Source organism: Aethalodelphis obliquidens, unplaced genomic scaffold (genome assembly GCF_003676395.1).
Source record: "Aethalodelphis obliquidens isolate GAN/ISIS:26980383/991018 unplaced genomic scaffold, ASM367639v1 scaffold122, whole genome shotgun sequence".
Lineage (NCBI taxonomy): Eukaryota > Metazoa > Chordata > Mammalia > Artiodactyla > Delphinidae > Aethalodelphis > Aethalodelphis obliquidens.
In genome coordinates this window covers 575113-597756 of record NW_020838066.1, presented here as the reverse complement: position 1 = coordinate 597756, position 22644 = coordinate 575113, and the positions used below count along the sequence as shown (strand labels likewise).

General features: G+C 50.9%; 1 protein-coding gene across 2 annotated transcripts in view; it reads left to right on the top strand.

The window, feature by feature from the left end:
- The window catches only part of BICD2 (BICD cargo adaptor 2), a 53776-nt gene extending 31387 nt beyond the window's left edge, over positions 1–22389 (top strand). Inside the window, exons 2-8 of one of the 2 annotated variants that reach the window (XM_027098376.1) lie at positions 7157–7369; positions 13891–14043; positions 14382–14816; positions 15455–16462; positions 16708–16859; positions 18185–18395; positions 20277–22389. In XM_027098376.1, coding sequence (XP_026954177.1) covers positions 7157–7369; positions 13891–14043; positions 14382–14816; positions 15455–16462; positions 16708–16859; positions 18185–18395; positions 20277–20282 — 2178 coding nt within the window. In that variant the 3' untranslated portion in view covers positions 20283–22389. Of the gene's footprint in view, positions 1–7156; positions 7370–13890; positions 14044–14381; positions 14817–15454; positions 16463–16707; positions 16860–18184 lie in introns of both variants that reach the window. The other variant, XM_027098374.1, reaches the window with a different exon arrangement.
- The last annotated feature ends 255 nt before the right edge of the window (positions 22390–22644 follow it).

Below are 22644 nucleotides of genomic sequence, written 5' to 3'. Positions count from 1 at the left end.
CAGTGAATACACAAGCACACAGCTGAAAAGAGAGACAGTTCTGACTGGGGCTGGCTGAACTCTCATCACATACCATGTGGGCCCAAAGACTAGCCGTAAACAAGAAACAGCTCCTCCCTAAGTAATACACAGTCTATAAGGAGGGTTTAAAACCATGCTCCCAGTGGGGTTTATAGGGTCTGTGTTTAGTACAGAATTTGTGTCTGGGACATAGAGGTGAGGAACATGGCAGCCACCAAGCAGGACTTGAAGGCCTTCATCCCTCGGTCTGTAGAAGGCCCAGAGAACATTTGGGCTAAGGCCTGGAGGAGTGTTGTCTGGAGAAGACGAAGCATGCATGGTGAGCTGGGGCGAACGTGGGGCTCTTAGGAGCTTTGCACCTGGGGCCTAGGCTCTTAGCCTTGTGAGCCTCAGTCGTCTCATCTGTTAAAAGGGCTTAACCCCACAGGGCTTTTAGCTGTACCTTGAGCTTTGTGTCCATTACCTAGTTTTTAAGATGGAAGTGAGGTTATTGATTGGATTGGTGTTTGGTTTTGTTTTTTGGGTTTTTTTTCCTGTAACATACTCATTTAGTGCTATAAATATCCTCCTAAGTCCTTGCTATAGTGACATCCCACAAATTATCACATTCATTTCATTTTCATTTAGTTAAAAATACTTTCTAGTTTCACTTTTGATTTCTTCTTTGACCCATGTGTTGGTTACGTGCCAAATATAATATTTGAGGATTTTCTAGAGAGCTTTACATTATTGATTTCTCATTTAATTCCCTGTGGTTAGAGCAAATTCTCTGTATGGCCTGAATCCTTTTGGGGCATGTTTAATGGCCCAGAATATGGTTTGTCTGGGTAAATGTGTCATTGAAAAGAATGTGTGTGCTGCTGCTGTCGGGTGGGAGATTCTACACATGCCAATTAGGTCAACCTAGTTAATAGTGTTGTTCATGTCTTCGGTGTCCTTACTGATGTTCTGTCTACTTGTCCTATGAAATCTTGAGAGAAATATGAGGAGTTGGATGTTGAACTCTCCCAACTATAATTTTGGATTTATCTATTTCTCCTTGCAGTTCTATCAGTTCTTTTTAAATTCTATAGTTACTCTGATGTTTTTTTTAAGTTATCCTTTCTTTTTATGTATGTATGTATGTATGTATGTATGTATGGCTGGCTGTGTTGGGTCTTCATTTCTGTGCGATGGCTTTCTCCAGTTGTGGCAAGCGGGGGCCACTCTTCATCACGGTGCGCAGGCCTCTCACTATTGCGGCCTCTCTTGCTGTGGAGCACAGGCTCCAGACGTGCAGGCTCAGTAGTTGCGGCTCACGGGCCTAGTTGCTCCGCGGCATGTGGGATCTTCCCAGACCAGGGCTCGAACCCGTGTCCCCTGCATTGGCAGGCAGATTCTCAACCACTGCGCCACCCGGGAAGCCCAGGTCTATCAGTTTTTGCTTCATAGAATTGTAAGGTTCTCTTTGTGACTTAGACTCCTTTTTTTGGCTGTGTTGGGTCTTTGTTGCTGCACGCAGGCTTTCTCTAGTTGTGGCGAGCGGGGGCTGCTCTTTGTTGCGGTGCATGGGCTTCTCATTGCAGTGGCTTCTCTTGTTGCAGAGCACGGGGTCTAGGAGCGTGGACTTCAATAGTTGTAGCACGTGGGCTCGGTAGTTGTGGCTCACGGGTTCCAGAGAGCAGGCTCAGTAGTTGAGTTGCTCCACGGCATGTGGGGTCTTCCCGGACCAGGGATCGAACCCGTGTCCCCTGCATTGGCAGGCAGATTCTTAACCACTGCGCCACCAGGGAAGTCCCTAGACTCCTTATTATTATGAAATGACCCTCTTTGTTGCTGGTGATATTCTTTGCTTTGAAATCGACTTTATCTGATATTAATAGAGCCATTTCAGCTTTCTTTCTTTTTTTTTTTTTATTAATTAATTAATTTATTTTTGCTGTGTTGGGTCTTCGTTTCTGTGCGAGGGCTTTCTCTGGTTGTGGTGAGCGGGGGCCGCTCTTCATCGCAGTGCGCGGGCTTCTCACTATCGCGGCCTCTCTTGTTGCGGAGCACAGGCTCCAGACGCGCAGGCTCAGCAGTTGTGGCTCACGGGCCTAGTCGCTCCGTGGCATGTGGGATCCTCCCAGACCAGGGCTCGAACCCATGTCCCCTGCATTAGCAGGCAGATTCTCAACCACTGCGCCACCAGGGAAGCCCCTCAGCTTTCTTTTGATAAGTGTTAGCGTGGTTTATCTTTTCTCATTCTTTAACTTCTTTGAACAACTTTAACGGCTTTATTTATTAATATAATTCACTTACCATACAATTCACTCATGTAAAATGTATGGTTCATTGGCTTTTATATTCAAAGTTGTGCATCTATCACCACAACCAATTTTAGCACATTTTCATTAGCCCCAAAAGATACCCCTTTAACTGTCACCCACTCCAACCTCCCAACTTCACCCCCCGCCATGGGCAACCGTTGATATGCTTTCTATCTCTATAGGTTTGCCTGTTTTGGACATTTCATATAAATGGAATCATAAAATATGTGGCCCTTTGTGACTAGCTCTTTTCACATAGCAGAATATTTTCAAGGTTCATATATGTCGTACCGTGTATCAGTAATTCATTTCTTTTTATTACCAAATAATACGCTATTGTATGGATAGACCACATTTTATTTATCCCTTCATCAATTGCTGGACATTTGGGTTGTTTCCACTTACTGGCTGTTATGAACATTTGTGTACAAGTTTTAGTGTGGATATATATTTTCTTTTTTTTTTTTTTGAGTCTATACCTAGGAGTGGAATTGCAGAATCATATGGTAATTCTGTGTTTAACTTTCTGAGGATCTGCCAGGCTGTTTTCCAGAACAGCTGCACCATTTTTCATTCCCACTAGCAATGTATGAGGGCTCCAGTTTTTCCATACCTTCACCAGCACTTGTTATTTTTCTTTTTTTTTTAATTTTATTTTTCAATTATATCCATCCTAGTGGGTGTGAGGTGCTATCTATTGTGGTTTTGACTTGCATTTCCCTAATGTCTGCTGATGTTGAGCATCTTTTTATGAGCTGATTGCCTTTTTTTTATATGCTCTGGATACTAGACCCTTATCAAATGCAAAATTTAAAAATATTTTCTACTGTTGTATAGGTTGTTTTTTCACTTAATAGTGTCCTTTAATACACAGATTTTTAAATTTTTATGAAGTACAATTTATCTATTTTTTTCTTTTGTTACTCACGCTTTTGGTGTCACATGGAAGAACCCATTGCCAACAAGGTCATGAAGATTTATCCCTATTTTCTTCTGAGAGTTGTAGTTTTAGGTTTTCCATTTAGGTCTCTGATCCATTTTGAGTTAATTGTTATATATGATGTAAGGAAGAGATCCAGCTTCATTCTTTTGCATGTGGATTTCCATGTGTCCTAGCACCATTTGTTGAAAAACTATTCTTTCATCACTGAATTATTTTTGCACCCTTCTCAAAAATCAATTGACCACATATGTGAGTGTTTATTTCTGGACTCTTCTGTTCTGTTGGTCTATATTGTCTATCCTTATGCCAGTACCACACTGTTTTGATCACTGTAGCCTTATATTAAGTTTTGAAATCTTAAGTTTGAGAATTTCAAAACTTAATATGAGTCCTCCCACTGTGTTTTTTTTTCAATATTGTTTTAGCTGTACTGGGCCCCTTTCAGTTCTGTATAAATTTTCATTTCTGCCAAAAAAGGTCATTGGAATTTTGATAGAGATTGCATTGAATCTCTTAATTATCTTTTAAAGGGATTTACATAAGAAGAAGAACAAGTCTTTTATATTTACTCACGTAGTCACCATTTCTGGTGCTTTTAACTCCTTGTAAATCTAGATTTCCATCTGGTATTGTTTTTCTTCTTCTGAAAGATTTTATTTAGCACTTTGTAATGCACATCTGCTGGTGATGAATTCTTACAGATTTTGTATGTCTGGAGTCTTTATTTCACCTCTATTTTTGAACAGTTCTCACTGGGTATGGAGCTACAGTTAATAAGTTTTTTGTTTTGTTTTTTCAAGATGTTGCTCCTCTGTCTCCAGGCTTGTCAGAGAAATCCTGTGTCATCCTTATGCTTCCTTCTCTATAAGTACTGTGTCCTTTTTCCTCTGGCTGATTTTAGTTTTTTTTTTTTTCCTGCATCACTGGTTTTAAACAAGTCTGATATGTTTAGTGCAGTTTTCTTCTTGTGCTTGGAGGTTGATGAGCTGCTAAGATTTGTGGATTTATAGTTTCCATCAAATTTGGAAAAATTTCAGTCATTATTTCTTGAAGTTTTTTTTATCCTCATCTCTTCCTCTCCCGTAGGGACTCTTAACTACCCGTGTGTTGGGCTCCTTGCAGTTATCCCACAGCTCGCTCACACTGTGTTTGGTGTTTTAGTCTTTTTTTTGTCTATGTGTTTTATTTTGTGTAGTCTTATTGCTGTTTCTTCAAGTTTACTAATCTGTGTTGTGCAGTTTTCCGTTAGTCCCATCCAGTGCCCCTTTCATCTCACACCTTGCAATTCCATCTCCTCTATCTTTGGTTGCTGCTTGGCATGGCTCAGTGTTCCTGAGCCTGTAGAAATCAGTCCTGCCCCGTCTCCCGGCTCTGTCACTGTGTCACTCTGTCCTCTCCTTTCCTCGTGGACTGGCTTCTCTGCCCCTTTGCAGGCCCAGCCACCAGTGATTGGGTGCCAGGTTCTGGGTTTCACTGTGTTGGGAGATGGTGCGGTTGTTCCTGTGTGTGTTCATGTGCTTTATTCTGGGATATAGTTTGATCCTTTCAGGTTTTGCCCTTAAGCTTTGTTGGTCGGGACCAGAGAGCATTTCCCCAGCTCCACTTTGCCCTGACCTGCAAGGGCTTTACCTGCTGCCTGTGGGTTAGGGCTTCCCTCTTGCTGGTAGGAACAAGTGCTGCTTACAGCCTCTGTCCCTATGGGTGGCCGTTTCCTGGCTTCGGTGGCTTCCTCACAGGCTTGCACTGACTGTCCCCTGCGAGGACTAAGGGCCCCTCTGTTCAAAGGTCTACTGCCTTCACTGCCTTGTCCACTCACTGTCTTCCAGTACCACCTCCTTCTCTCAGTCCTGCCAGGCCTCAGTTTCTTTCTGCACGGTGGCTGAAGTTCCTTCCTGGAGGAGTGGGGGGTGTCACGGAGCTTACCTGTGCCCTGCCTCTCACTATCTGGTGTTCAGTGACTTGAAAACTATTGCTTAGTCACATAAACTTCCCAGTTGTTTTTAGTTTTCCACATGGGAGGGAGATCCAGACTCTGAGTGTCTTGTCTTGGCAGGGAGGTGTAAGTCTCCAGCTCCATTGTCTTTGAAAAGCTGCCTGGGTGCTCATGGGCCCCAGGCTGGGAGCTGGGTGGAGGTGAAGATTCAGGCCAAGGTGTGAGAGAGAGAGAGAGAGAGAGAGAGAGAGAGTGTGTGTGTGTGTGTGTGTGTGTGTGTGTGTGTGTGTGTGTGTGTGTACACACGCGCATGCGTGTTTAGCCATCCCACCTCAGGATAGCCTCTGAGGATGACATGGTGCCTCAGGAGATGTTGGTGCTCCAGCTCGAGATTCAAGGGTGTGTTCTGCTCTGTTTACCCCGTTAGGCTTGTCTGGAGGTTTGGAGAGACACCCATGACCTGGCTGATGCTTTCCAGTACACCTGCCCCATGGGTTGGGTTCTTCCTGCACTTCTGGCAAGTTCTGGTTCGCCCAGGGCTGGTGTGCAGCTGGGGGTTGGGGCTGCCACCCAGGATACGGCAGGTCCTATGTAGACACAGATTTATGCTTTAGTCTTTCCCTGGGACCAGGATGGAAGAGGTGGAGGACAGCAACAGAAATCATAGAGCTGAGCTGATTTGATTTAAAAAGGAGCCTGTGTCTTCACAGAGCAGGTTGTCAGTGGCTGAGAGCAGATGAACAAGACTCACTCTTGGGAGGGAGAGCAGTTACCCTGACCATACCCTACCCTACTTTATTTAGCCAGTCCCCTGCTGACAGAGAAACAAGACACTTTCTACATTTTGATTTTTTATATTACAAACAGTCCTGCTCAGTAACATCCTTATACATGGCGTTGCACGTTTTCCCATTTGTTTTCTTGGACTAAATTCCTGGACTTCATATTAAATAATAAGTGAATGAAAATGTTTCTCTTTCTCTCAAGAGATAAAGGCATCATTTTCTTTGCTCTTTAGGAGCCCTCTCTTTTATTTTTCTTCTGTGAGCCAGGAGCCCTGTAAAGAGACAAGGTCTCCCCTCAGAGGTCTGCATGGGGTGGCCAGTGGGAAGGGAGCCCCTGGGGAGGACACACACTACAGGCCTATGTGGGTCACGTCCTGGCTACTGTGATGGTGCGGGTGAGAGGGAAAGAGAAGCAAAAGTGCTTACTAGGGGCCGTGACACCTGGGGGGACACGGCACGATGGCAGGTCCGAGCCAGCCGGGACCTGGGGCGTGGACTTGGGCAGGCCAGCACCAATCCTGGTTGTACTTGCCCATGGGGGCTCCTCCCTGAGCCAGCCACATGCTCCTTTGCCTCTTACAGCCCAAAGCTCCTGCTGGGTCTGGGGATGGTGGGTCCTCTCTCCTCTGGTATTTTTATCTCTGTGCTCAGGCCCTGGACAGGTGGGCAGGGTCTCCTGACTAGGACACACATGGGGACCTGTTGGCTGATTCTGAGTGTTCTGGTTCACACTCCTGTCCCCTCACTTGTGCCAGGCTTGGGCTTCCGCCTTCCCAGGCCTCCCCAGGCACAGGTGTCTCCCAGGATGAGTGAATCAGGATCAGGCAGGGGAAGGGCACTTCCCTGAGTCTCGGTTTCCATATCTGGAGGGAGACCTCAGACCCACCCTGGTTCTGGGGGCTTCCCTTCCTGGCCCCGAAGTGGGGCCAATCTGCTGATGGGGGCCACACTGGCAGAGATGGTGGCTGGGGCTTCCTATCCCTGCCTCGCCCCAGTTCCTCCAGCCCGTCCCTCTATCCCATCCCACCAGGGCTCCTCATTAGCTCCACTCCCAGCTCTTCTGTAACCTCACAGCCCTCGTGTAGCCCTTAGGTATCTTGCTCCTCCTGTGTCCCCTTCTTCCCCCACGTGTCCGGCCACAGGGTTGCCTCCAGGCTCCCTCTCAAGAGCATCTCATCTCCTGCAGGCATTTGGACAGGCCCACACGAACCATAAGAAGGTGGCTGCAGACGGCGAGAGCCGGGAGGAGAGTCTGATCCAGGAGTCAGCTTCCAAGGAGCAGTACTATGTGCGCAAGGTGCTGGAGCTGCAGACAGAGCTGAAGCAGCTGCGCAACGTGCTTGCCAACACGCAGTCAGAGAACGAGCGCCTGGCCTCAGTGGCCCAGGAGCTGAAGGAGGTAAGCAGCAGAACTAGGGTGGGCTGCTTGACTGTGGGTGGGTGGGAAAACAAGCCAGTGCTTCCTGGGGGCAAGGCCACCCACAAGTTGTTCCACTCCCAGCCCAGTTTTATGTGGTTCATGGTGGTCCAGGAAGGGCTGAGGGTGGCAGGATCCCAGCTCTGCCCTTGGGCTGATGTGAATCCTGGGTTCCTCATGTGAACAACAGAATTATAGTGTCCACCTGCCAGCTCATGACAACAAAATCAGAAGGGACCACCACAGATAGCTCCTAGGATCAGCTCGGCCACTGACAGGGGCCTGGCCATGAGAGGCCTGGGCCGGTGGAGAGGGGAGGGCAGGCATCTAGTGCCCTCTGAGAGAGGTGGGAGGGTGGACCACCATTCACAAGATGGGGTGGGACAGCATCAGGGGAGCAGCAGAAGTCTACATGAGCTGCAGTCCTGGCTGTGGCCTTGAGGGGGGGGGTCCCTGGTTGTTAGAGCCCACAAGTTCTCATTAGGAAGGGCAAGAGGCCTTGTTCTGGGCTGTGGGAAGACCCACTCTCTGGCCTCTATTCTCCTGGGTTGGGGCGGGGAGGGGGGAGCAGTGACAAGTGACCAGAGCAGCAGATGGTTCTGAGCGGTGGGCAGCTCTGAGGTCGACACCTCAGATGTGAGGATGTATGACAGTCAAGGTCCCACAGGGCTGGGAGGGGACACTGGCAAGGTTTGGGGCAGAGCCCAGGATCCGGCAACAGTGGGGAGTAGTCACCCACCCTGGTTTGGGATCAGAGATCACCAAGGCTTGTGGGCCTGGGAGGAACTTGGCTGGATCCAGGGGGAGTGCATGATCTCATTTCCTCCCACAGGAGCATTCTAGTCAGGGTGGGGAGAAGGGGCCATTGGAGCTGTAGATTTGACCACCCAAGTTAGAGACTAGACTCTTTGCTGGCTAAGCACCCTTTTCCGGAAGAGCCAGGAGAGGTGCTCTGCCCAGCCCAGACTCATTCTGCTCCTTCCCCCTTCTAGAGGGGGCAGTCAGGAGCGTGGCGGGGGACTTGCTGACTACTGGCTTTGGTGTCAGGAAATGAGCTCAGCCAGTCCCACACACTGCTATTAAAGAACAGGTCTGGTTGGGCCAGGATTCCTGCTGTTTCTGTTAGTGCTTCAGGAGGAAGCCTTCCACTCCCCACCCCCATACACCCTCAGTTCATCTTTCTCCTGAGGCCCCACCTGTGCCCCTGATCACTGTAGGAGCTCTGTAGGATCACTGTGGAGCCATGCCAGGTTCTTGGTTGGAGTGGAGGCTCTCCATCACTGCCTACTCAGACTAGAGCCCTGGTCAGTGTCCCCATGATTGCTGGCTCTGTCTGTACTCCGCGCCCATCCCACTCAAGTTACTCTTCTGCTGGTCCTGGCCCTGCTGCTTCTGCCTGAGCTGCTCTGCTGAGCTCCTCCATGGCCGTCCCCCATCCTACAGGAGGCTTGCGCCAAGGCTCGGGCCTGGCTGAGGAGGCTGGATCATGAGGACACAACACCAAGCACTGTCCCTGATAAGCACCAACCTGTACCTGTCTTGGTGTGACCCAGCCGAGGAGGCTTTGCACAGTCGCCATAGGAGATGCCCCTTCCACAGAAGGTCATTTCCCTCCCTGTGCCTGGTCCTGCTTCCGTCCATGTTCAGTGACTGATGGGCCAGCTGTGCTGTGCCCTCTGACCCCCACCCCCATCCCCATCCTTCCACCCTGCGATAACTGGCTTAGGGGTTCAATCCCCCATGCCCAACTCTCCAAGAGGAACTTGTGGCCTCCATCATGTGACACGTGTAGCAAACATGCTCAGCATGTGAGACAGTTCCAGCTACCCCATAACTTGTCCTCTCAGTGACGCTGTGGGCATCCACTTACTTCCCCCATCTCACAAATTGGGAAGCCAAGGTGCAGAAGGTTTGGCTGCATGCCTAAAGTCAGTGGGTCCTGACCTCTGCACTGTGAATGGACGGGCCCTGTCGACTTCTGTCCTGGGACATGGCCTTGGGCCCCATTTTGCAGATGGAGAAGCAGAGACCCAAGGAGCTGGGCACAGCCACAGCTGGCTGGAGGCAGAGTCAGGTCCTTGGCACATGCCAAGGCCTTCCACGGATTTGCCTTGGGAATGGAGGAGTGAGGGCTTCCTGGCGAAGCAGGACTGTGAGTTGTGGAGGGGTCAGCAGCATCTGCCCAGTGGGACCCCCCCACTAGGAAAAATCTTTCTGTCCCATTGGACCCTGGCCTTGCTTTCCTGGTGGACTCTGCACATGTCAGGCCCTGCACAGGCCCAGGAGTAAGTGACAAAGATGTCCCAGCAGAAGTTATGTCGGCTGTCATCTCCCCTGTCCTGGCTAGGAGCCAGGAAAAGGCTTATTTCCTGCTGTGGTGGCATCTGGGCCACCAGGAGCTGCTGGAAGAAAGCAAGGTGTTTGGCCACAAAGTGAGGTGGTGGGTATTGGGTGAGGGGCAGCAGCCCCATGCTCCAGCGTGGAGTGGACAGGCTTGGACAGAAGGACACCTGGCTCCAGAGCCAGGGCATGGAGTTGTCACATGGGCAGACAACCCAGAGGTTGCTAATCATCCAAATTCCTCGCTTACTATTCTGCCTTCCACCCAGCCCTGGTATACAGCTCAGTCTGGTTTTCTACCGCCTTACAGCAAGGACCGCCTTTCCACTGTTTCTTGTTCCCTCCTAAGGCCTTACTGGGAGCACTTCTAACTACCATTCGTACCTCTTCTAGTGTTATTTTGTGATGGTATATGCATTCCCTAAGGCAGCTGAAGATTTCTCTGTGACTCTTCTCTGAGCCTCACCAGAGTCACCTGAAACAATTACATTTCTCCCAATAGTCTCAAGGCAGTCTGGCCTTTTCCTGTCCTCCTCAAAGCTCTTCCAGCTTCTGGCCATCCCCACCTCCACAGCCACTTCCACATATTCAGGTATTTGTTACAGCAATGTCTTTTTCCTGGTATTAAACCTATATTTGTATATTTGTTCTTTCGGGCCACCATAATAGATTGCCACAGACTACTGGCTTAAAAACCACAGAATTTTATTCTCTAAGATTTTCTGTATCTGAAATGAAGGTGCTGGCAGGACCGTGTTCCAGGTGGAGCCTCTCCAGCTTTTGGGTGCCGGCAACCCTCAGTGTTCCTTGTCTTGTGTTCACGTTGCTCCGGTCTCTGCCTCTGTCTTCACCTTCTCCCTGTGCAGGCTCCACAGCTCTGACGGGGCTGGGACATCCCTCCCACCTCCACCCTGGCCTTACATGGGGCCACAGGCCTTTCCTGGGGCTTGGGCTATGGCCTCATGGCTAAACATCTTGTCCTTTCCTCTGAGGGAAAATACTGACCAGCTTTGGAGCACTCCTGTGCAGGGCGGTGCTCCCTCCCTGTGCCTTAGTTCCAGCTGTGCCGTGATGGGGCTTCTGCAACATGGGGTACTGGCTGCTCTGCATTCCAGACTCCCAGACCTGACTTCAGTACAACACCCCTCCTCACTTACTCAGGGCCTCACTCAGCAGCAGCTGACACCAGTTGGCCATGTGTGTGCTGTGCGTGGGCGACTATACACGTGCCTCAGTGAACAAGACAGAGCCTAGAGCAGCACCTAGTACAGTTGGTACTCAGTAGTGAAGGAGTGGGTGATGCCCCTCGGGGCGGTCAAGCACCAAGTGCAGTGCCAGTATGGAGACAGCGCCAGTGAAAGGTTTTCTGAGCCACACAGAGGCCACATGTTGTTCAGGTCCATTTCTGTGAAAGGCAAATCCACAGACTGAAAGAAGATTGGTGGTTGCTAATTGGTGTGTGGTTTCTTTTTAGGGTGATGAAAATGTTCCAGAACAGGTAATGGTGCACAGCTCTGAATAAGCTATAACCACTGAATTGTACACTTTCAGTGGGTGAACTTCATGGTATATGAATCATATCTCAATAAAAAAAAACAAAGACGATTCCTGTGCAGGAAGACTGTGTAAGGGTTCAGCTCAGCAGAGGTTTCTGGTGCAGCCTGGGCACATAGGTTCCGGGGTGCAGAGGGCTTCGGCCTAGGCAATCAGGCTGGCCCGTGGTCTTATCTCTTTCTGTGTTCTTTCTGTCCACCTCAGGACCACTTGTTTTATTGAGGGGAGTTGTTAAATTTTAAATAAAGCCCATTTACATTGTTCGTGACCAACAGCTGCCCCTGCCCGCTGCCCCTGTCTCACCATCTTACCTCCTGTGTCCTCCCATACTGAGAGTGGGCAGGTGGTCTCAGCAGGTGCATCAGGCCAGAGTGGGCTGAACCACACCAGGTGGGGAGCAACCAGCTTGCCTTACACAAGGTGGATGCAGCAAGCATGGTTCTTGTATAGCAACCATTGTGTTAGTGAGGACTCTCCAGAGAAGCAGACCAATAGGGGTGTGTGTGTATAGAGAGAGAGATTTATTGTAAGGAATTGGCTCCCTCAGTTGTGGGAGCTGGCAGATCCAAAATCTGCGGGTTGTGCCAGCTGGCTGGAGGCCCAGGGAGGAACTGATGTTGCAGCTTGAGTCTGAAGGCTGTCTTTTTTTTTTTCCTCAAGGCCTTCAACTGACTGGATAAGGCCCACCCACACTATGGCACGTGATCTGCTTTACTCAGTGGGTCTACTAATTTAAATGTTAATCTCATCTAAAAGATAACCTGAATGGCGACATCTAGACCGGTGTTTGACCAAATATCTGGATGCCAGGACCTAGGCAAGTTGACGCTAAGATTAACCATAACAGTCAGTTGGGTGGTTAACAAGGGAAATGGCCAGAGTCGAGGTGTATGCAGAACTTTGTTAGGAAGCAAGTAAGTATATGTTTCTTCCCATTGCCACTCACACTGTTATTTTGTTTATTTTTGCCTAATAGGAGTTTTGGTTTCCGGGGGCCTTGCATTTCTCCAGTCAGTAACTTGGTGTGTTTTTTCTGGTGTTGGCTCTTGGGTACCTCCTTGGGTCACTTATTGAGAAGACTGCATCAGTCCATTTACTGGAGATTTTGGTAGTGAGCGTTTGTCACGAGTGCTTGACACATATAATGACTCACTCCCCTCTCTGTTGCTTTCTTGAACTTTTTTTCTTATTGGTCCTATTTCATTTTACCAATCCAACATTGCCGTTCCGTGTGTACCTATATGGAATCTTAGTGTATGCACGGATGTGATCACAGGAAACCTCAGCACCAGCAGAGAGGCCAGTGTGCTGGGTGAGGAGGACAGAGTGAGCTATGGGGCCCAGTGGGTGATGGCGCTTCTAGCCGAGGGTCCAGGTGGGGCGGTGTTGGCCTGGGGGTGGTGGTGTTAGGTCTTTGCAGGCATGTGGGGGAAGCTGCTTGGATTGTTGGGAACAGGGATGTGGGGAGAGATGGAGAGTTTGTCTAGGGGATGATTCTGCCCCCATGGCACACTGGCCATGTCTGGAGGCAGTTTCAGTGGTCACAACAGGGGTGCGGGCTGCATCCAGTAGGCAGGGCTCAGGTCGCTGCTAAGCATCCTGCAGTATACAAGATGGCCCCAGAATGTGGGCCAAGGGACCCAGGTCCTGGCACACGGCGCATAGTAGCAGCCGGTTGAGAATTCCCACCAGTCTTGAGTGCACAGTTAATGACAGGTCTTCACTGGCCTCTCTCCGTGCATGATATCTGAATCCTCAAGGCACCTCGGAGGCAGGAACTCTTTTTTTAACAACTTTATTGAGATAATTCATAGCCCTTACAACTCACCCACTTAAAGTGTACAGTCAGTGGATTTTAGTATAGTTACAGATTTATGCACCATCCCAAATCAATTCTAGAATATTACATCATTCCAAGAAGAAACCCCGTTAGCAGTCACTCTCCATCCCATCTTCTCCTTGCCCCCCAGCGACCACCCATCTGCTTTCTATCTCTGTGGATTTGCCTATTCTGGACATTTCATGTAAGTGGAATCTTACAATACAATACATGACCACTAACACCTCTTCTTTTACTCATGTTGTTTTCAAGATTTATTTGTGTTACAGCATGTTATCTCATCAGTTGGGGGACATTTGAGTTGTTTCCACCTTTGCTATTGTGAATAGTATCTGAACATTTGTGCACAAGATTTTGATGGACATGTGTTTTCCTTTCTCTCGAGTGCATGCCGAGGAGGGGCATTGATGGGTCAGATGTTAACTCTGTGCTGAACTGTTCGAGTAGCTGCAGACTGTTTCCACAGCACTGCACCATTGTACATGCTACCAGCAGCATGTGACCGAGGAACTACTCTGAACCCCATTTTACAGATGAAGAAACCAAGGGTCAGAGCAGGCTGAGATCCTGCATTGTTCACTGCAATACCTCACAGCCCAGGGCCCCAGCTCCTCGCCAGGTGGCCACATCGGGCACCAGAGCAGGCCTGGGATTCCAAGTCCCAGCTGTATGACCACTATGGTGGGCCTGGCTGCACTGAGCTCCTCCTGCCCAAGGGGTGGTGAGACCAGCTAGGGCAGGCTGCTCACACCTGCCTTCCTCCTGGCAGATCAACCAAAATGTAGAGATTCAGCGTGGCCGCCTGCGGGATGACATCAAGGAGTACAAGTTCCGGGAGGCCCGCCTGCTGCAGGACTACTCGGAGTTGGAGGAGGAGAACATCAGTCTGCAAAAGCAGGTGTCTGTGCTCAGGCAGAACCAGGCAAGTATCTGGGCTGGGCAGGTGGGACAGGTAGGTTGGCTCTGGGCCACGGCCCTGGCCTAACCCTCACTTTCACTTGGCAACACTTTAAGTCACCTGACAAATTGGCAGTGTGGATGTGTTCTGATTTCCGTGGCATCTCTGGTGATGAGCAAGTCTCATGCTTCTGCTCTGTTCATACCACGTGCACGTGTGTCCCAGGTGTGGGCTGACCATTTCCTGTGTGCACCTCATGCCTGTAACTCTCTAAGCATCCGTGTCTTCCCAGCTGTGTAGTCAGCACAATGGTGCTTCTTCCCCATTCCTCAGGCATAGAAGAGTGTTGACCTCTTTCACAGGTGGAGTTTGAGGGTCTCAAGCATGAGATCAAGCGTCTGGAGGAGGAGACCGAATATCTCAACAGCCAGCTGGAGGACGCCATTCGGCTCAAGGAGATCTCGGAGCGGCAGCTGGAGGAGGCGCTGGAGACGCTGAAGACAGAGCGGGAGCAGAAGAACAGTCTGCGCAAGGAGCTGTCGCACTACATGAGCATCAATGACTCCCTCTACACCAGCCACCTGCACGTCTCCCTGGACGGCCTTAAGCTCGGTGATGACGCCGAAGCCCTGGCCAATGGCTTTGAGCACGGTGGCCTGGCCAAGCTGCCGCTGGACAACAAGACCTCCACGCCCACCAAGGACGGCCTTGCTCCACCTTCCCCCAGCCTCGTTTCTGACCTCCTCAGTGAGCTCAACATCTCTGAGATCCAGAAGCTTAAGCAGCAGCTAATGCAGGTGAGCGGGTGGGTAGCCCCACCCCACCCAGGTCTTGTCACAGCCCCGGGCCTTGGGCCCACGTGCACCATTCCCACCTCCACTTCTGTCCCCCATGGTGTTGGCCAGACCTGCTCGTCACCAGGACAGCGCTTTCCTGACACTTTGTCAATGCTATGCACCTTCTTTTACTTACGTTTCTTTTACATAGGTAATTCTGTATTGTTAACCTAAGTGGAATTGCAGCATTATAGGTGGAAGGTGCCCAGAGAATTAGGTTTCTGGTTACAAGTTTGGGCACCACCAGAGGTTTTCTTATGTCGCTCTGAGGTCCCTGTGTGTAGTTTCCCATGCTGTGTCCTGTAGACACGTCACGTCAGGATTTCCTGCCCCGACTGAACAGAATCCCAAGGTCTGCACCACAGCCCCTTGGTTCACTGCATGTCTCTGAGGAGGGACTCACCAAGCCCCGCAAGCATCTGGGCAGGGGGAAGAGCCATCATAGCCCCACACATGACACCTCCACCCGAATTTATCACAGAGAGGCTAGCAGGGTGATGGTCATGGCATGGATGGGGTCACTCCTGGGACTGTCCAGGGGTCTTCTGAGCGCAAGTACTCCTGTGGGCTGTTGACGGGCCTTTTCTGTGCCTTCGCAGATGGAGCGGGAGAAGGTGGGCCTGCTGGCAACGCTGCAGGACACACAGAAGCAGCTGGAGCAGGCCCGAGGGGCCCTGTCGGAGCAGCACGAGGAGGTGAGCCGCCTCACAGAGAACCTGAGTGTTCTGCGGCGCCTGCAGGCCAGCAAGGAGCGGCGGACAGCCCTGGACAGTGAGAAGGAGCGAGACAGCCATGAGGATGGTGACTACTATGAGGTGGACATCAATGGGCCTGAGATCCTGGCCTGCAAGTACCGTGTGGCCCTGGCAGAGGCTGGTGAGCTTCGGGAGCAGCTGAAGGCGCTGCGCAGTGCACACGAGGCCAGCGAGGCCCAGCACACCGAGGAGAAGGGCCAGCATGAGGCCGAAAGCCAGGCGCTCACTGAGAAGGTCTCCCTGTTGGAGAAGGCCAGCCGCCAGGACCGCGAGCTCCTGTCCCGGCTGCAGATGGAGCTGAAGAAGGTGAGCGACGTCGCAGGCGAGACACAAGGCAGCCTGAGCGTGGCCCAGGACGAGCTGGTGACCTTCAGTGAGGAGCTGGCCAACCTCTACCACCACGTGTGCATGTGCAACAACGAGACGCCCACCCGTGTGGTGCTGGACTACTACCGAGAGGGCCCGGCTGGCGCCGGCAGCTGCAGCCCTGAGACCCGTGGGCGTCGCTCACCTGTCCTGCCCAAGGGGCCGCCTGCCTCAGAGGGTAGGGCCAGGGACAGCAGCCCCTCACCTGGCTCCTCACTGCCCTCGCCCCTGAGTGACCCACGCCGGGAGCCCATGAACATCTACAACCTGATCGCCATCATCCGTGACCAGATCAGGCACCTGCAGGCAGCTGTGGACCGCACCACAGAGCTGTCGCGGCAGCGCCTGGCCTCACAGGAGCTGGGCCCAGCTGCGGACAAGGACCGGGAGGCACTCATGGAGGAGATCCTGAAGCTGAAGTCGCTGCTCAGCACCAAGCGGGAGCAGATCACCACGCTGCGCACGGTGCTCAAGGCCAACAAGCAGGTGTGCACGGCGCTCGGGTCCATCAGGGGCGGGCACGTGGGCGGGGGGTTTCTCACCCTCCCTGGCCTCCTGTCCGTGCTGTTCCTGCTACTGAAGGAAAGATGTGAGAAAACCTCACCTCAGTGCTGCGGGGAGGGGCTGAGGCCTTTGAGAGGGCTGGCTGGGGCCTTGGTCTGTGGCACTGAGGCAGCAGACCTCTCCTGGCGCCCCTCACCTGCCCGTCTTTTGCATCTCTGACCCCCTAGACAGCAGAGGTGGCCCTCGCCAACCTAAAGAGCAAGTACGAGAACGAGAAGGCCATGGTGACCGAGACCATGATGAAGCTGCGCAACGAGCTCAAGGCCCTCAAGGAGGATGCGGCCACCTTCTCCTCACTGCGTGCCATGTTCGCCACCAGGTAACGCTCACTGCTCCTTTCGCTGCTCAGCAGCCCAGGGGCCCAGTTTTGTCTCCACTTTACGCCTAAGATGAGAAAGTTGGAAGCAGAAAGCTGAAAGAGTGGGTCCTTATGGCCAGGCTGGAGGCATGAGCTTCGAAGGAGAAACAGGCAAGTGGGCAAGCCAGTGATAACAAATGAGTTTGCCCCCAGAACTTGGTGGGAAGTTCATGTATTTAGAAGGAAGGTTTCCCTCCCAGCAGGGGCGGGGTCCCAGTGCTGCCCCTCTGACCCTACCAGTTAAGAGTTTGTGGGGGTGGCAGGCGGCGTCTTTCTTTAGGCCAGTCCTGTGGTCAGGAAGCCGGGCAGGTGCAGAGCTGGAGGCTGCTTTTGGGGCCTGCTTCTGGGTGTTTCCCTATTCAGAGAGGCATGGTGCCATCTGCTGGCCAGTGTCAGTCAGGGTTGGGAGGCTGAGGCTCTGGGTTAAACAGCGTTGAAACTGAGCTCAGGGCCTACTTTGCCTTGTGCCAGGGTGCTGGGCACTCCCTGCATTTCAGCGATGTGGGAGGAGGGGGCAAAGACAAAGAAAGAAGCTTCCAGGCCTCTCTGGAAGCTTTCTTTCCTCCTGGGCAAAGTGCTTGGGAAAGATCTCAGTTAGTCCTCAGCACATAGTATGTTGACTCTTGCTTCCTCAACTTGTTTTATTTAAAAGCCTGACTTGTCAGATGGTGCCAAGATTGCAAACCTCGGGGCAAGGGTTAAAACTTGCTGATGGTCCTTGGCCTTGGTGGATGGGGGTGTAGGGTGGGTGTGCCCACCATCCCCTTCACCCAGGGCACTCCCTCCCTCAGGGACAGGCCCAGGATGGGCATTTCTCTCCCAGCTCCTTACCTAGGTGGGGAGCATGTGCCACAGCTCAGCAGATACTAAAATAGGGCTGTTTATGACATCCACATGTGCTTTTCCCAGGCTCTGGTTAGCCATTTGTTCTAGACTTACTAAGCACCTACTGTGTGCCTGGGCTTTTCCGGGAGCAAGCCAATTCCTGCCCTCGGGTTTATCCCCACATCCTGAGAGCCAAGTGATATCACACCTCCAGCCCGCTGCCCCTGAGCCACCTGGAGGCCTTGAAGGGCAGCCACCACCTCCTTTAGTGAAAACTGGCTTCAGAGAGCCCCTCCCAGAGAAAGCCAAACCTCAGAGGGGCACATCCTCTTCGTTTCTAGCCCAGTGAGCAGATGGGGTCTGCTCACCTTCTGGAGCCCTCAGTACGGGAGCCATGATCACACACGCCGCTGGTTCTCCCAGGTCCTTCAGCCACGCTCTTGCCTCTTGCGTCCCCGCAGGTGTGACGAGTACATCACACAGTTGGATGAGATGCAGCGGCAGCTGGCAGCTGCTGAGGACGAGAAGAAGACACTCAACTCGCTGCTGCGCATGGCCATCCAGCAGAAGCTGGCGCTGACCCAGCGGCTGGAGCTGCTTGAGCTGGACCATGAGCAGACCCGGCGAAGCCGCGCCAAGGCCACCCCCAAGGCCAAGCCTGGTACCCCGAGCGTAAGTCACACCTGCGCCTGCGCTAGTGACAGGGCTGAGGGTGCTGGGCTTGCTGCCCAGGTGCTCTGTGGCGAGAAATATAACGTTTACTGCGATTAGGGCCGCAAGGGTACACGCTGCAGCTAACCTGCCGCATATCACCTGTCCGCTTCACCTCAACTAACCTGGCAGCAGCAGGACCATGGTGCTAGGCTGGTCTTAACTGTGACTAATGCACAGAGGGAAGAAGTTAGCAGAGGCAGCCTGCTTCTCCACCTGGACACTGCAAGCTTTGTGTCTGTTTCTCACCCCTCGGGACCACCCTTCACAGCAGCTGCTCTCTTGGAGGGGTGGTCAAGGTGGGGTTGGAGCCATCTGTCCTCACAAAAATGTGGCTTCCCAGGGCCCGCGTGCCATTGGCTCTCACTGGGAGGGGCAGAACTTGCATTGAAACTTGCATGTTCCCTGCATGTGTCTAATGCAGTTGTACTGCCCTGGCACCCAGAAACCAGTGTTAGAGGTTCCAGCCTGAATCCCAGGTGCGGCCTCGGAGGACACTCTGTGCTTGGTACAGATTACGGAGACAATTATTTTGTAGTTTGCGCGGCATCTCGTTACAGTTTATATTTGGGACAGAATTACAGAATTCCTTCCCCTAAACCCAGAGGAAGAGCAGCCCTGTGTCCCATGTCCTCCAGCCCAGGCGTACACGTGCTCAAGAGGCCCAGGCATACCTAACCACACCCCAGACCAGAGCTCAGCAGCCTCAGCTTCTCTTTCTGAGATTTGTACGCTTGTCCGGTGGCCTGCAAGGTGACAAATCGGCAGGCCAAAGGCTTGGGTTTTTTCTAATGAGAAAAACTTCCCAAGTGCCTGGCCAGACCTCTGTCCTCACAGGAAGCCCATCCTTTTGTACTTAGAGTGTCCCCAGCTTCCAGTTGGATTTTTTCACTCTCTGCCCATTATCAGGCCTTCCTCTCAGGGGGCTTCAGACTACAAGAAACAGGGCTGTGGAAACCCCCAACCTGAGCTTGAGTTACCAGCGGGCCAGGCTGAAATGAGGGACTGGGTTCCACACCTATTAACTGAAGCCCAGCCTGGTGTAGGAAGGGAACCTTGTTGAATGGACCCAGGGCTAGTTTCAGGATTCACAGTAGGAGGAATATGGTTCTTGATCATCAGTGCAATTCCAGAGGTGGTGACAGGCAGGAAAGGCAGCCATAGTACTCCCCCATGCTCAGAAGCTGCACCCACACCAAGAGCTTTGGCAGCCGAACTTCTCTCAGTGTTTCTCTCCACGTCATCCTTGGGCCCACCAGTCATGAAGGTGCAGTCTTCCTGAATAGCTCTTTGCCTCCTCTCTCTGGGGCCCAGAGGGGGAATTTTCATTGTCCCTGCACACTGGTATCTGCCCTCATTCCACTCTTTCCCTTAATTCCCAAGCATGTCTCAATTCCCACCAGATGCCAGGTGCTACCCAGACCAACTTGGATTTGGCAAACTGCGGAGTGAAGATACACAGGATGGACCATACCTGTCCCTTCTGTGTGCCTATACCCAGCTCCAGGCTGTTTTGCAGATGGGATGTCAGATCTTGGATTCCCCTCCCACTTGAGAAGATGTCAGGCCATCTCCCCTCTGCAAGCAGGACTTCCAGGGGCGTGGCTGCCTGCTGGTGCCGCATACTGCTTCTGCCTCCTTGCCAAGCCTGGCACACAGCTTCTCTCCATACTTGTAAAGTAAAGGGTCTTCATGAGGTACTCGGGGCCAGCGGCGCCCCCTAACATATGCAGGTCTTCTCTGCTGCCAACTAACACACCCATGCCCTCACAGCTCGGTGAGAGCTTTAGTTGTCTGACGGGTGACCGGTTCTAACGTTGTCTTGTTTTCTCCCATTTTCAGCTGTAGAGTAGCTGCTGGGAGGACTCGGCCGCCGGCCCTGTCACACTGCAGCCCCCTCCCCTCCTCTCCCATGGGCCCACGCAGAGGAAGGAAGGGCAGCCTAAAAGTCCACTTAGAAACGTTTTTGGATATGCTACTGCAATTCTTTTCAAAATAGCATTCCCCAAGTTTTTAATGGCAGAGGAAATAAAAGCTTTAATGTTGAGAATGCCGGCAGCTGCTGCTTGGAAAGGCCTTTGTACAGGCGCTGAAGAACCTGCTTGGACAGCGACCACCAGGCTTGCTTAGGAACCCTCTAGAAACACTCACCACTGGGGTCTCCCTATTACAGATACTCCTTTTTTACCCAATCCACCTGTGCACTTTTGATATTTTGATATTATATTTGCTTCCTTCATCCCTGGCGTAGAGATGGTCTCAGATGCCGTAGTCTGTCTCGTGGTCCTGTAGCTCCCAACGGTGTGTTGATCTGTTATCAGCACATGGCACAGGTGTGTCCTTCTAGCGTGTAGCTCTAGACTGTTTAGGTGAAGGCTTCAACTTGGTAAGGAGCCCGGCTAAATGTATCCATGCTGTGGTTCAGCAGCCTTTTAATTATACGGCATTGTGGTTCGTGTTTGAAATTACAGATTTTAAATGCCATTGTTCATTAAGAAATCCAGGGTATTCGGATTCTGGGGTTTTTCATATTGTATTATTATTATTCTTAGGAATAGTTCAATGTAACAAGAAGAAAACTTGACCTTTGCTCTGGTTAAACAGTAAAAGGCACTTGAAAACAAAAAGATAAATTATTGAATGAGTAGTATTACCTACAAATTCCAGAATTTTCTGGGTTTTAGGACATTGTGAAGCATGACTGATTAACAGAATTTTATACAACTGTACCAGTGAAATTCCAAATTGGAATTGTTTTGTTACTCCGGTTGTTGTGCCAAATTGTGGTACACTTAGAAAATTCTACAGTCGTCGATTTTTAGGGTGTTATATTTCAACGCCTTTTTGTTAGTAATCATTGCCAGTAGTGCCTTCATCAGTTTAGGGAGGTGTTCCAGCGTAGTTTATTCTCTAAAATGGACAGTGAAGAGCTAGTTGGGAATGTTGAAGGCCAGTGTGGACCAATCAGTGTGAACAGGTGCACACCTTCTAACCTGACCCTGGGCATCTTCATTGAGGGAAAGAAAACAGCAATTGTGCAAAATTCTGTTAGTCAGTGATTCTTTACTGTGCAGATCCTTGCAAATTCAGGGGCTGAGAAAACGAAAGTGAACACAAACCTTGAGTGTGCTTTGGGAACCAAATGGACTTTATGGGACAAGCTAAGCAAGCTATGTGAACAACACGCCACGTTTGTGAAGAGTGGGGCGGGTGGCAGGGGAGCCGGCACCGTCGGCCTCGTGCATTGGGGTGAGGGCTAGCCATAGTATTCTTTGCAAATGTGAGAGAGAGACATTATATATTCTCTTGCTTGGTGTAACTAATCACTGTTAATTTCAGGAAACAGAAGTCACTAAAGCTCCTTAGCAAACCAGATCTATGTCCTGTCCTGATTTGCTGAGTGAGGTTGTGCAAGTGGTCAAATTGGTACTCGAGGAGGAAGAAAAAGTGTCCTCTCTCCTCCAAAATACAGGACAAATTATAATAATATAAGTAGCAAGAATAGAAGAATTCTGTTTCCTGGAATAAGCATTTTTATTCCTAGTTGTAGGGACCCCTATTTTTACCTTCTCTTACAGTGTTGATTCATAAGAAATAATGTTACATTTACAAAAACTTCATCTGTACGGGGTATTTATTTGCAATGATGTCTGTGTACTGTATTTTTTCTGTGCATTACCTTAGTGTCAGAATGTCTTTATTTTAAGATCATATGCATGTTCTCCTGCCAAGGAACCTTTACACAGACCCAAACAAACAAAAATGCCTTCAGATTCTGAGAAAATGAGGCACTGCATGGAAAAGGAATAGGAAGGAGAAATCAGTCACAACTTGGGACACAGACATATGGTGCAAACGTCTGTAAAGCCAGTGCACATAGGAACAGTGGGCCTGGGTAAAGGGTCACGTTGGTAGGACCAGTAAATAAAGAATAATAAAAAGACAAAGCACAAAACTTGTTCTCTGTGGCTGCTCCGACCCCCTGCTCCAGATGACTGTGGGTCCAGCAATGCACTATAATTCCAGCACCTAAAACAAGAAAACCAGCCTGTCGTTAACCCTGGTGGTGGAAACTGGAAGCAACCTGAAGCCCATCTCAGGAGGCGTGGGGGGAAGGGGAGACAAGGGGTGCCTCCCGTGACGGGCGTCAGGTGTCATGAGCACCCAGCAGCGTGGCAGTGAGAGCACATTGCCTTTGCATTGTACTGAC